General features: G+C 41.1%; 1 protein-coding gene across 2 annotated transcripts in view; it reads left to right on the forward strand.

Moving 5' to 3' along the window:
* Nucleotides 1–13,981, forward strand: part of espn (espin) — a 93,440-nt gene that overhangs the window by 24,883 nt on the left and 54,576 nt on the right. For both annotated transcript variants that reach the window (XM_089119337.1, XM_089119338.1), the window contains 3 exons: nucleotides 4,052–4,183; nucleotides 4,756–4,987; nucleotides 7,072–7,343. In XM_089119337.1, coding sequence (XP_088975463.1) covers nucleotides 4,052–4,183; nucleotides 4,756–4,987; nucleotides 7,072–7,343 — 636 coding nt within the window. The remainder of the gene's footprint in view (nucleotides 1–4,051; nucleotides 4,184–4,755; nucleotides 4,988–7,071; nucleotides 7,344–13,981) is intronic.

Genomic DNA, 13,981 nt, shown 5'->3' on the forward strand with positions numbered 1-13,981 from the left:
CAGTCCACCTCAGAACCAGAGAAGGAGAACTGGCTCATTATCTTTCGGACCTTGGAACCAGCCCCCACCCCCAGCTTCTCTCCTTCTCAACCCAGCCTCTCCCTATATCCTGCCCATTCTGTTTTTCTCATCCTCTCCGTTGGCACTGTCCGCATCCATGGACTCACCTGTTTTACTCCTTTGCTCCACCCTCGCTGCTGGTCACCAGGCTGCACCTCGGGCCTCTAAGCTCATGGCTCCAGCTTGGCCTGTCAGCCTGTCAGCTCTGCCTTGGCTCTGTGCTCCATCGACAATACTGTGATCCGTCATCCCTAGGGCCCCACCGGGGTGCCTTGCCCTTCCTGCTCCACCTTGATCATTCGTCGTTCTGGTTCCATCACGGACTTCCGGGCCTCCGGCTGTACCTCAGCCCTCAACCCCTTCGGCTCTGATGGGCTCCTCCTTCCCTCCAGCTCATCCAATGTCCTCACTCCGGTCTTCTTGGCTCCCATCTCCACTTTGGTCATTCGTCGTTCTGGTTCCATCGCGGACTTCCAGGCCTCCGGCTGTGCCTCAGCCCTCAACCCCTTCGGCTCTGATGGTCTCCTCCTTCCCTCCAGCTCATCCAACGTCCTCACTCTGGTCTTCTAGGCTCCCATTTCCTCCTTGGTCATTCGTCGTTCTGGTTCCATTGCGGACTTCCGGGCCTCCGGCTGTACCTCAGCCCTCAACCCCCCTTCGGCTCTGCTGGGCTCCTCCTTCCCTTCAGCTCATCCAACGTCCTCACTCTGGTCTTCTAGGCTCCCATCTCCTCCTTGGTCATTCGTCATTCTGGTTCCATCGCGGACTTCCAGGCCTCCGGCTGTGCCTCAGCCCTCAACCCCTTCGGCTCTGATGGGCTCCTCCTTCCCTCCAGCTCATCCAATGTCCTCACTCTGGTCTTCTAGGCTGCCATCTCCTCCTTGGTCATTCGTCGTTCTGGTTCCATTGCGGACTTCCGGGCCTCCAGCTGTACCTCAGCTCTCAACCCCCCTTCAGCTCTGCTGGGCTCCTCCTTCCCTCCAGCTCATCCAATGTCCTCACTCTGGTCTTCTAGGCTGCCATCTCCTCCTTGGTCATTCGTCGTTCTGGTTCCATTGCGGACTTCCGGGCCTCCAGCTGTACCTCAGCCCTCAACCCCCCTTCAGCTCTGCTGGGCTCCTCCTTCCCTCCAGCTCCTCCTATGTCCTCACTGAGGCCTTTTCCACCAAAAAAGAAGTTCGGAACTGGTGCTGTTTCAAAGTTGGTTCAACTTGTGACCTTTCTCAGAACCTGTTTGTTTTTCCACTTACTAGAGAGCCCTTGCTCTCTCTCCCTCACGCATATTAATAAAAATCAATTGAAACGATAGTAAAGGGTCGGAAGACCGCAGTTTCACATGAAGCATTTGGAGACTTTTTTCTCCTGAATTACCGTGGTGTGTGAATTGTGCGGAAAAAAACACGTTGCTTATCTTCTCTAAAAAGCTGACATAAACCACATTTCAATAAACGAAAAAACCTATCCAGTGATTAAATGTTTTCTGTATTGACGCAAATATTGCGCGATCTCCTAAACAGCCGAGATAATCACAGAAGCGTGCCGTGGCTAGACGTCCACTACACAAACATGCACACGTCCGATACACAAACAACTCATTTTAACCTTTCACTTTAATGAATAGTTAAAACAACTGACCTGACCAACACTGAACTCACGAGACCTGTGAATCGGTGTATAAACAATCGGTAACACTTAATTAGATTAGTTAACTAAGCTACTATTAATAAACTGCACTTCTACAGCATTATTAATGTTAATTTCAATAGAAGAGTCTGTAGGCCCACTATATGTGTAGTAGCCATTAAATAGCTTTAAGTACTATGTACTTACATTGAAATTAATAATTTGATTCAATGGACTTTTTTGTACATACATGTTTTTACATTGTAGTTACATTTTAAAATTCCAGCATGTAATTACAGCTATAATTAATTTATGTAATTACATTTGTAATTACACAGTTGACCCTCCCCTCACAACTTATCCTACCCTTAAACCGACCCATACCACCACACCTGTCCCTAACCTTACCCGTATCACACCTCAATAGCAGCAAAAGTGTTTTACAATACAACAGGAACACAATAATACATTGTACTTATTGTTCAATGTAAGTACATAGTACTTAAAGCCACTTAATATAAAGTGAGACCAAATATTATAATGTAATTTTTTTTTTACATCTATGCTGATTATGAAAATTGAACAGCATAAGTAAGATGCGCAATATATCAGAAGATTTGATGGGTAAGACATGATTTTGACCACTAAATTAAGTTTTGTTTTGTAGAAAGCCTTTCTTTAAAGTGAATTTCGTTTTGTATAAATTTTATCTTAATTTCAGTCAATTTTTCATAAACCAATTCCCTAGATATACTAAATAAGAAGCAAATATAGCAGACAATCTGTCGAAACACTTTGGTGTACGTGCTTCGGTGGAAAAGGGGGGACTCTGGTCTTCTAGGCTCTCATCTCCACCTTAGGCCTTGGACTTCTGAGCCACCGATATCGCCCTGGGCCGTCGCACCGTCAGCTCCACCTGGGTCGTCACCTCTTCTGGCTATGCATTTGTCAGTCGGCCCCCCGGCCACTGCCTGAAATGTCCATCAGGACTATTTTTATTAAAATAAATACATTCTTAAAACAGAATTATAAAAAAATGTGAGTAAAAGACCAGTGTTTTTATGTCATAACTTATATGAGATTATTGTAAAGAAGGTTGCAGATAGCACAGACATTTTCACAGAAGCACGTCATACTATTTGTTGTAACATGATCCATCTGAGGGTAGTTGACAGAAAAAGTGAGTCAGAGAGTATTGTCTCTTGTTTTCCACCTGAGGGCTAAACGCATGACAGCTGTCATTAAAAGTACCCTTTTACTGCATATATTTTAAAACCACTAATACTTTACTCAACTGTCTTTCTCAAACTCTCAAATGTCAACAGACAAACATTCACACCCTACAAGAAGAGCACACACGCTTTTAAATGATGATGTTTAGGCGAAAATATGTGCATAATTCTGTGTAAGAGGCTGTGTAATACTCAGAGCTGAGTACTAGTGTATCGTATTGATATTGATAGTAACACTGTAGTATCCAGATCAAATGAAGGACCTGTCTAAACATGACCACAACGCAGCCCTGAAGTGTAGAGACCTTTTCAACTAGACTATCCCCTGCTAAGGCCTTCTCGGACCTCCTCGCCTTCCCTTTCCCTATGCACAGATAAAAACATTCTCAAAATGATTCCCGTTCACGTCGATCTGCGGAAAATACTTAAAACGCTGTATTATGCAGGCCAGGTACTTTGTAAAGAAAGACAATTCTAAAGCTTATATGCATTCAAACACGCATAGCTATAGACTAAACATGAAATACGTATGTGCATGCCATCATCGTTTTCACAGATTTACGTTTTTGAAGCTTACACGGTGACGATGATTCAAAACTTGGTTTCAAAAACGTGCACTTTGAAACCTACTTGTAACTTTTAAGTTCTCAGGCCACCAAAACACTGTTGTCATGTAAATGAATGGCCAGAACGAATTAAAAGTTATCTGTTTTCTGTTGAAAACGCTGTTGTGTACACGGCCCCTAAGTTAATAACTAATGATTTTTACAACGGAAATGAATTAATGAAAAACGTACTTGGACAATGACTTTTTTCTAGAGCTGCAGTACAACTAAAACAATCTTTGTTCCATTAATTTCCTATTATCGCTGTATTGCAAAAAGCGCTATATAAATGAAGGTGACTTGACTATTACTGATATTTGGAAGCATTACCAAATCAGTCAAAAATATTATACATTATATTATATATTTAAGCAGCATTTTCTCAAAACTCTGTGTATAATATATTTGTCCGATTATTCTCCAAAGTTTAAAAAAGGGTTTGTTCACATCCCCAACCAACTAAAAATATTTAATAAAGCAGTCCCAGATTTTCTGGGTGTTATAAATATAAATGTGTTTTTCGCTGTGTAGTGCTGTCAAATTCTGGTAGTGAACGGAGTGGATATGGGATTACGGGACCAGGATGGATTCTCAGCAGGAGACCTAGCTGAATACAACGGGCATCAACAGTGTGCCAAGTACCTCCGCACTGTCGAAAACATGGTGAGATACTGTACAGACACAACTACACACAGTCTTAAAGGATGTACAACAAAAGAAATGTTAAATTCTCATTCACATGTGCTTTCATATTTTTGTTTTCAATCTTAGTACTACAAAATATATATATATTATTCTTTCTTTTTTAACTTTTCTGTGAGACAATGTGTTCAAGTATGGGATTACCAATATAAAATATTAAATTCTTATTGTGTGCACAAAACCTTAGCCACATTTTAAGTTCTATTCCTTTCTGTATGTGTAAAACTTTAATGAGGAACAACAAAGTGCACCCGTCTATACGTGCATGTAGGCTATACATTATAAGTAGGTTGTTGTGAGTGTGTACTAGAGAATAATTGCATGTCCCCAGTGTAATGATGTGGTTTCTTACCACCTCATCAGCTGCAATCTCATTTGTTACTGCCTGTAATTAACTTTTGTTTATCAAAAGGAATTTATTCCTTTAAGCACTCTCAAAGAGTTTATTAACCAGTTACAGGCATCTTTAAGGTCAACCTACCAAATAAATGCCACTAATCAATGCCTAACAATAACACTAGCTTTCATCTCAGAGTGTGGAACACAGAGTCTTGTCACGCGACCCTTCGGCAGATCTGGAGAATAAACAACCTGACTCAGGCCTCTCCTCTCCCAACGCCACCCTGCCCACCCCAGCCCCCCCTGCGGCCCACTTTGACATCTGCTCGCCCTCCAGCTCGCTGTCCAATTACGACTCTGCAAACTCCAGCCAATCCAGTACTGGAGAGAAAAGGAGTGGCACGCCTCCCTCAAGAGTTCCGACAGGTCAGAGAAACACACATTTATAGCCAACATATCAGTCATAGAGACAGTAAAGACATTTATAATGTAACAAATGAAGCTGTCTGTCTCAAATAAATGCTGTTCTTTTATTCTTTTTACTAATGCATCACGGTTTAATATTGAGCAGCACAACAGCTTTCAATATTGATAACAATAAAAAAAATGCTTCTCGAGTACCAAATCAGCATATTAGAATGATTTTTGAAGGATCATGTGTCACTAAAGACTACACTCTTAGAAAAAAGAGTTCATTGGGGTTCTATTATGAAGCATAGGGTTCTTTACTTAACTCCAAAGAACGTTTTTTGACAAAATAAGGTTCTATGATGACAAGAAAGAACCCTTTTGGCACAATTATTCATTCATATATTACATTATTCTGCCACATTTTGTACTTATATTATTGTTTATTAAAATGTTGTAGTAATTTAATATCACATTTTAATCATGCTGATTTTTGGAGGAGAAAAACTGAAATGGCACTCTTCGTGTGATATTGATTAACTACTTAAAATTATATAAATATATAAATTTTCTAACCCCCATATCTCGAATTTTGTGATCATTCACATGCATTCATAAATACATTTTAGGGTCCTGATGTTTGTCAATAATATGACATATTTATTCCGGAAAGGGATGAATGAACCCAAAAGGTTCCATATAGAACCTTTTTCCTGGTTACAAAGAACCCTAAAGGGTTCTTATTATTGATGCCTTAAAAAGGGTTCTGTATAGACAAATACGTTCCAAATACGTAGCGCTGATAGAACCTTTTAAGGTTCTATACAGAACCTTTTCTTCTAAGAGTGTAGAGTAATGATGCTGAAAATGTAGCTTTGCCATCACAGGAATAATTTAAAAATATATTAAAATAGAAAACAGTTCATTTAAATTGTAATAATATTTCAAAATAAATTCAGTTTTTACTGTATTTTTGATGAAATGCTGGCTTGATGAGCATATGAGATAAACAAAAACTTACCAACCCCATACTTTGAACATTTTTAACCATTTATTTTTTTTTACTTGATACAAAATGTTGTACCATGTGAAAATACCCCATGTGCAGTATGATTGAAGCATTGTCTTAACAATGGTGGGAAAAGCTGAGCTCGCTGAAGCAGAACTCATTCAGAAACATGTTGCCATAGCATTGTCTAGGAAACATGCTGTGAGCCTTCCCAGTAATGTCCTCTAGTGGACACATTTTGAAACAGTAATTGTTGAAACAGTGGGATAGATTTTTATACTTTCACTAGCAGTCAGAAGTTGAATTTTTTTTTTATGATCTTAATAAAACCTTTTGATTTATTTAAAAAATGTTCACCGCTACAACATTCCCATATTTACATTTAGTGTTTATAGTTTTGATTACTTACAATGATTATTATTCTAAAATGTCGAACAGTGGTAACAATTAAGAATGAGGTATGTCCAAGCCTACAAGCCTTATTAGATAGAACCTAGATGACATAGTGATTGGAGTAAGCTCTGTGAATACCAAGTTTTCCAAGCGTGGCAAGGACTAAAATAAATAAATACAATTAATCAAGAACTGAAAATGAATAATATTATTGAATAATAAGAATAAGATATATTACATGATATATTATGTCAAATATATTACATAATATATTATATAAACTATATCACAACCTAGTAGTATCCATAGCTCTGCCTCTGTGAGTTTAGATTAGTATTGAGGGAAATAATTACAGTTACTATAGTTAGTCATTAACTTCTGTGGCTAAAATTAAATATCCAAGTAAGAAAGAAAGAATTTAAAAATTACATATTAAATAGATAAATGAAAAATAACACACCAGCCAACGGAGTAAAAGTAGAAAAAACTGCAGTGAATACAAACAATTTAGTGACAATATTATAAGAGACTATATTTATAATATTGTAAATATCACGTGTAAAATATCACATTGAAATATTTTTATGAATATACTGTAATATGGTAATAATTACACTACATTACTTTATTTACTAAATAAGATTTTTTTGATGTTTTACTAAATCAATACATATTATTAAAGAAACATGTTTTATTACAGGAGGTGCAGATTCGACCATTACAGACATGCAGACCTATATGGACATGCTGAACCCTGATGTAGCAGGAAACTCCCAGAATGCAAAGGACCCGTCACACCTGCCACCCCCTCCAACGTTTCCCCCACCCCCACCTCCGTCCAATTTTTCCCAGTCACCACCCCCGCCACCTGCCTACCCCCCACCCAAACCACCAGAGGAGGAAGCGTCCGCCGAATACTTGAAGGTGAAGAGGAACCTTCGGAGAGTGGAGAATGAAGCTGTCAAAAAAGAGGTATGCTATACATTTTCTAGTTGTTTTGTGCATCCTCCTTTTAGGATCACCTTGTGTAATACTACAAAGCAGAATTCAACATTAATCTTTATTGAAAGTGGATCATATCAGAGTCGAAATGTAAAATAATTTTTTTATTTGGTGCCCTCTTGACCGAGAAAAGACAGAAAATAACCGAAGGGCGCATTTGTATGTAAGACAACAACTCCCACAATGCACCACATTGCACAGCTCCACAAGCCACGCCCACTAATCCGGAACAGCGCACACATCAGATAAATCATTGTTTCGTCTACAAGGCTAACGTTAGCTGTCACCAGAGTTTTAAATTCATTTCACACAAAATTTCTAGTTAATTGGCTGTGGCGAGCAGGACAAGAGACGTGAGAGCGGCGCAGGAGATTTCGTCCAGGAGAAATTGCCATTGTTGAAATTCTCTGCAGCGGACGGACTATATTTGTGTTCGTAGCACACAGCGAGAGCACATGCACAGCAGTCTGCCCAGCTCGAGGCAGTCCGGGCTCCTTGTCCGCGACAGCCTCAGCTGCTCTTCACTAACTTACAGTATATTGCGGCTTGTAAAGATAGCCACGAACATTGGAATCGAGCAGCAGGATTTCAAAATCCTCTTCCATATCATGTTTAGTTCCTTCTGTCATTGTCATAACTTCCTATCTCCACAGCACTTGTTAGCTTAGCTTCAAGATGGCTGATATTGATTCAGTATCTGCAAGTGAGGTCCCACCCATTGATCTGTAGGCCTGTAGGGTGAGTGGGTCCCACACCCTTGAATAATGAGGAGCTAATGTTTGTAGTCGCTACACTTTTCAATGAAATGTGACTTCCTGCTTATTATGATGCAAAATGACGATTTTTACGTCATAATAAGCAGTAAGTAAAACACTGAAATCCTTATTTCTCCCGTCTCAGGGGAAAATAAGGGAATAAACATGACCATTCAAAAATATGATTGGGTTTCTAAAGATACAAAGCTTAATGCAAATGGGTGAAGTGTCCCTTTAAGACATTGATCTTGTTGTAATATCTTAAAAAAAAAATAGCATTTTAATTAATCTTTAAAATACTCTATAAAAAAATACTTTATACTTAATGTACTCTCAAAATGTCCTCCTCGGTTCCCAACGACTCATTCTCAAAATCTGTGACTTAGTGACTTTAGGTCATGTCTGTTAGGCCATCTATATGCAAGTTTACTTTTAAAAGTTGACAAAATGATAAGCAAATACATATTTAAAGGGCAAGTTCACCCAAAAATGAAATCTCTGTCATTCATTAATTTTCTTGCATGAGAACTTGACCATGTCGGCACGCTGGTCACGACTCGCCTTTCTCGTAAAGGCTTGAGTCTCATTTGCTGTTGCCCAGCTGCTGTGTGTAAAAACACAGCTGTGTGTCTGCTCAACACCTGGGAAGACCGAGGATTCAGCAAGGGCGCTTCTGCTAGGTAAACTGTAATAGTTTGTGCTCATTGCTAAATCCGATTGAGTTGACAGCTATCTGCATTCGGATTCGTTCTGAGTGATGGGGGTGGAGTCTCGAATCCTCCGGGAGTGTGAGCTGTCGGCTGCATGATTGAGCTCGCCCTGTATGATTGGTTTCTGGGGGCGAAGTGCGACATGGAAAGCGCCTTTCCCCACCCTGTGCCTTTCTTCCCAGATGTGCATGAAGAACTTTGGCATTATGGAAGCATGTTGGCGCCAATTATCCATTTTATCCAAATTATCACAGAACGACGCTTCATCCCCCGTTTTCTATCGACAGTGGTCCCTCTCGTCTTGCTTGTTTGGTGTCTGGGAGCTTTGCTAGTGCAAGATACCCAAGAAGAGTGGTGGGTTTCGACCAATCAGGGATCTGCATGTTTTGAATCGGCCTCTGTTCAAAATGCTACGCAGAAACGCCTTCTCGAATGCTTTCACTCTTAAGATCGGTTTTCAGCGATCGACCTGAAGGACGCATTCTCTGGTCGTCTCACGAACATGCATGGTCAGTCAGTGCTGAACTGCTTGAATTCCTTCAAAGGCAGGACAGCAGTTCCACTGAAATGATTTCATAGGCTCCAGGGGCATGTGGCATCCGCTGCCGCGGTCACGCCGCTCTGTTTGCTTCATATGAGCCCGCTTAAGCACTGGCTACACAACCGGCCCCGAGATGGGCATGGCACTGTGGCTGGCTCCAAGTAATCATCGCATCCGACTTGCCACCAAGCTTTCAGACTGTGGTCAGACTATGGGCCGGAGTGAGTCCCCCTAGAACAAGTGTCCAAGCATGTTCTTGTCTCAACAGATGCCTCCGCGTGTGCAACGGGCATTCTGCCTCGGACTCGTGGACAGGACCTCTACGGCATTGACATATCTATTGCCTCGAGTTGCTAGCAGTATTCCTTGCCTTTGCTGGTTTCTACCGTGGCTGCAGGACAAGCATCCGGGCGAGCTCAATCATGCAGCCGACAGCTCACACTCCCGGAAGATTCGAGACTCCACCCCCAGGTGATCCAACTGATTTGGAGGCACTCAGGTGGACCTGTTTGCCGCTCCGGACATGTCCCACTGCCAGTCGTTCTATTCGCTGACCGAGGGGACCCTCGGCATGGATACACTGGCACACTGCTGACTCTGGGGCCTACGCAAGTATGCGTTTTCCCCAGTGAGCCTACTCGTCCAGACCCTGTGCAAGGTCAGGGAGGACGAGGATCAGGTCTTGCTGGTTGCGCTCTATTGACCCATCTAGACCTGATTCCCAGGACTCGTGCTTCTCGTGAGTTCTGGGAATCAGGCTCCCAGGTTCATTCCGCTCAGGTACAGGGCACAGCACCCCATTTTGACAGTCACTGACATAACTCGTAGTGACTGCCTGAATGGGAACCTCTAGGTTACGTATTATAAAAAGAAGAGGGGACAGAGACGTTACATCCCGTCGCCACAATCCCTGTGTGGCACTGGCTCGTCTGAATGAGTCCTGCACGCTTCCTTATACCCACAACACAAGCGTGGTTCGGGATGCAAATCTCACTCGCCAATGTCCATTGGCCGCTTCTGTTGATACACGAAGGTGATAGGGCTCTCAGGCGAGATGAGTCACTGACGTAACATTACAATAGATAACCCAGACGTTTTCCTTTTCTTCGCCTTAGAAAGTCATTTGTCATTTGAGCCCTTATAACAGAAAGGCTTGAGTTAAGAATTTGACGTCCAGAAACTAGGGGTGTAACGGTACATGTATTCGTATTGAACGGTTTCGGTTCAGGGATTCCGGTTCAGTACGCATACAAACCTAACGATTGATTGGACCATTTTTCCTGCCGACAAAATTCGCGCTGGCGCAGCCACCACAACGTTGCTCAACATCAAATGGCAAGCGAAATGAAAGTGGAACGAAACTGCGCTACTCATTATGTGCTTCACGGATCGTTTATCAGTTCGGACCAGCAAAATCTGATTCTGTGCAGCGTAGGGTTAGGTACCGAAACTCGGCTCCAATAGGGAACCGGTTCTGACGTAAACGGTAGTAATCAGACCGAATAAGAATGAAAACTTCGGTGCCTGATTTCGATTCCTGAGTCTATGGCATGAGGCGCACACACGCAGTCTCTCGCTGTCTCCCTCTCCCTCTTCGACGTGCGCGCACTATACGGTTTATTGAAGCACTGTCTGATCTGTCTTGCACGCGCGCTCTTGCTCGCTCGCTCTAGATTCCGGGAGATTTGAACTAATTTGCGATCATCCGGGAGCCGTTATCAATATGCGGGAGACTCCCGGAACGTCTGCTGATAGCGAGGAGATTAAACACACGTGAAATGTACACGTGAAATGTTTGGCTGCATTTCACGTGGAAAATTACGCGTCAGAAAGAATAACGATTGTCTATGGATATAGAATCGCCATTCGCGCCGTGTTGATGCTCACGTCGTCATATTATATTGGCGCGCGCATCATCTGCTCCTCAGAGTTCTCTGCCGAAAAAGGAAGCTTGTTGGCAGCGCAAGATATTTGGCAGCGTCTCGTTCCCTATTCAGAGAACATGGGTTACACAGAGACGTTCTCTTTCATATGTTTACTCAAAGCTGCGTATAAGACACAGTGGGAACGAAATATCAAACTGGCTAAGAGCTTAAAGGGTTAGTTCACCCAAAAATGAAAATTAAGTCATTAATTACTCACCCCCATGCTGTACAAACCCTGTAAGACCTTCGTTCATCTTCGGAACACAAATAAAGATATTTTTGATTGAATCCGAGAGCTGGATCACTCTTCCATTGGCTTCCTAAGGGACTGGCTCTTGACGGCCCATAAAGTCATTAAAGAAAAGGTTTAAATATTTCATGTGCCTACAGCCGCTCAATTATAAGTTTATCAAGCGACGAGACTACTTTTTGTGCGAAAAAAACATAAATAACGACTTAATTCCACTATTCCATTACTTCCTTATTGGCGCATGCGCGAGAACTGAGACGAGGACGTTCTCATTTGTTTACTTCTTGTTACCGGCTGCTCACCGCTTAGGAGTTTTACCGCCCCCTACCGTATAAGATGATGTGCTGATATAGCTGGAAGCGCAAAACTTTCTGTTTACAAGCAGAGGAAGACGCGCGCTGTACGCTTTTCAATTTGCGTATTTCCCGCACTATAAGGTGCACTTAAAAGCCTTTAATCTTCTCCAAAAACGACAGTGTTCCTTATAATCCGGAGCGCCTTATATATGGATCATCATTTTATACGGTAGGTGGCGGTAATACTCCTAAGCGGTGAGCAGCCGGTAACAAGAAGTAGACGAATGAGAACGTCCTCGTCTCAGTTCTCGCGCATGCGCCCATAAGGAAGTAATGAAATAGTGGAATAAAGTCGTTATTTATGTTTTTTTCGCACAAAAAGTAGTCTCGTCGCTTGATAAACTTATAATTGAGCCGCTGTAGGCACATGGAATATTTAAACCTTTTCTTTAATGACTTTATGGGCCGTCAAGAGCCAGTCCCATTCCCTATATAGGACTGATCCAGCTCTCAGATTCAATCAAAAATATCTTTATTTGTGTTCCGAAGATGAACGAAGGTCTTACCGGGTTGGAACAGCATGGGGGTGAGTAATTAATGACTTAATTTTCATTTTTGGGTGAACTAACCCTTTAACTAAATGACAAGATAACTTACATGACTAGTTCAAGCAGACAAAACATGGGAACCTGTAGCCATGTCGATATTATATTACCCTTAATCTCTATTAATCTCCAGTATAATTACATTGTTTGATATAATATTGTTTTATTTGATACTATGTAAATATGAACTTTTATTTTATATTGGTTTATTTATTATTAGGCTACCATATGTTACTTGTATTTATAAGTTAATATTGTGTCCAGTTTGGCCCTGTAAATAAAGGGGTATTATTTTTTTTGACAAAGTGTGTGCGGTTTCGTTTTCTTAAGTACCGTTTCAAGAACCGTTTAGGCACCGGAACCGTTTAAAAAATACCGAGTAGGTACTGGTATCGGATAAAACCCAACCGATACCCAACCCTAGTGCAGCGTGAGCCGATCTCAATCAAACGACACTGTTACTACACAGCGCTAAGAGATCCAGTAAAGAAAACATTTGAATTCGCCACTGAAGTAATAACATCGCTGCGAGATCTAGTGAGAAGCATTCACATTTCTCCGTTATTAACCGTAGATCTCTATTAGATCAAACAGCGCTGACGTGGAAACCAGGAGAAACATTGTGCCTTGAATGAACTAGTAATACTTTACGTCCGCAGACCAGCAACATTCATCATGGATTTAATATAGGAACACTAACTGGAACCAGTTTGGCTGGAATAGTGAAATGCTTTCAAGTACTTGACACATCTTTTTCCAGCACTTCTTTTTCCAAAACTCAAATATTATATAAATAAATATATATTTAAATGTTATTTTTAATGTGATGACCAAAACATTATTTGTTCATCCTTCAAAGATGATTCCCATTTATAAACCTGAAAGTTTCAAGATGTAGGAAAAAATATTTTTTCTTTTAACAAAAAGAAAATTTCTCTGGCATTTCTTTCTTTCTGCTGTATCGAAAACGTACCGAACCGTGCATGACTTTAAAACCGAGGTACGTACCAAACCGTGATTTTTGTGTACCGTTACACCCCTACCAGAAACACAACATAAGATCTGTAAATGCATTTCATGACCCTTTTAAAAATAAGATTATTGTTTATTTCATCTAGAGCTACACTGAAAATTCATCCATTCGGAGTGCAGAGCACATGGCCTCTAGTGAGTCATCATCTGCAGTGTTTTCATGTTGATCAAACAGATATTATAAAGCCATGAGGATTAAAGTCCTGAATCACATTGTTTATTCATAGAACATAAAAGAATCTTATTTGTACTAATGGACAGTATAGAATAAAAGCCTTTACATAAATTGCTGCACAATAGTGGACAAAAGTGAGTAAAGCTATAATCCTATATGCTTATATGGGACTCTTATTTTTGTGTTTCTTAGGCTCACAATCAGAACAGAATTGCAAATGAACTTGTACAACAACACAAAAGGCAGCCCAAATGAAATGGAGACTGATTTAAAATGCTTTACATAGGCAACTCTGCATGGCACGCAAAATAGCGCTATT

Source organism: Pimephales promelas, chromosome 14 (genome assembly GCF_988280905.1).
Source record: "Pimephales promelas chromosome 14, fPimPro1.hap1.1, whole genome shotgun sequence".
Lineage (NCBI taxonomy): Eukaryota > Metazoa > Chordata > Actinopteri > Cypriniformes > Leuciscidae > Pimephales > Pimephales promelas.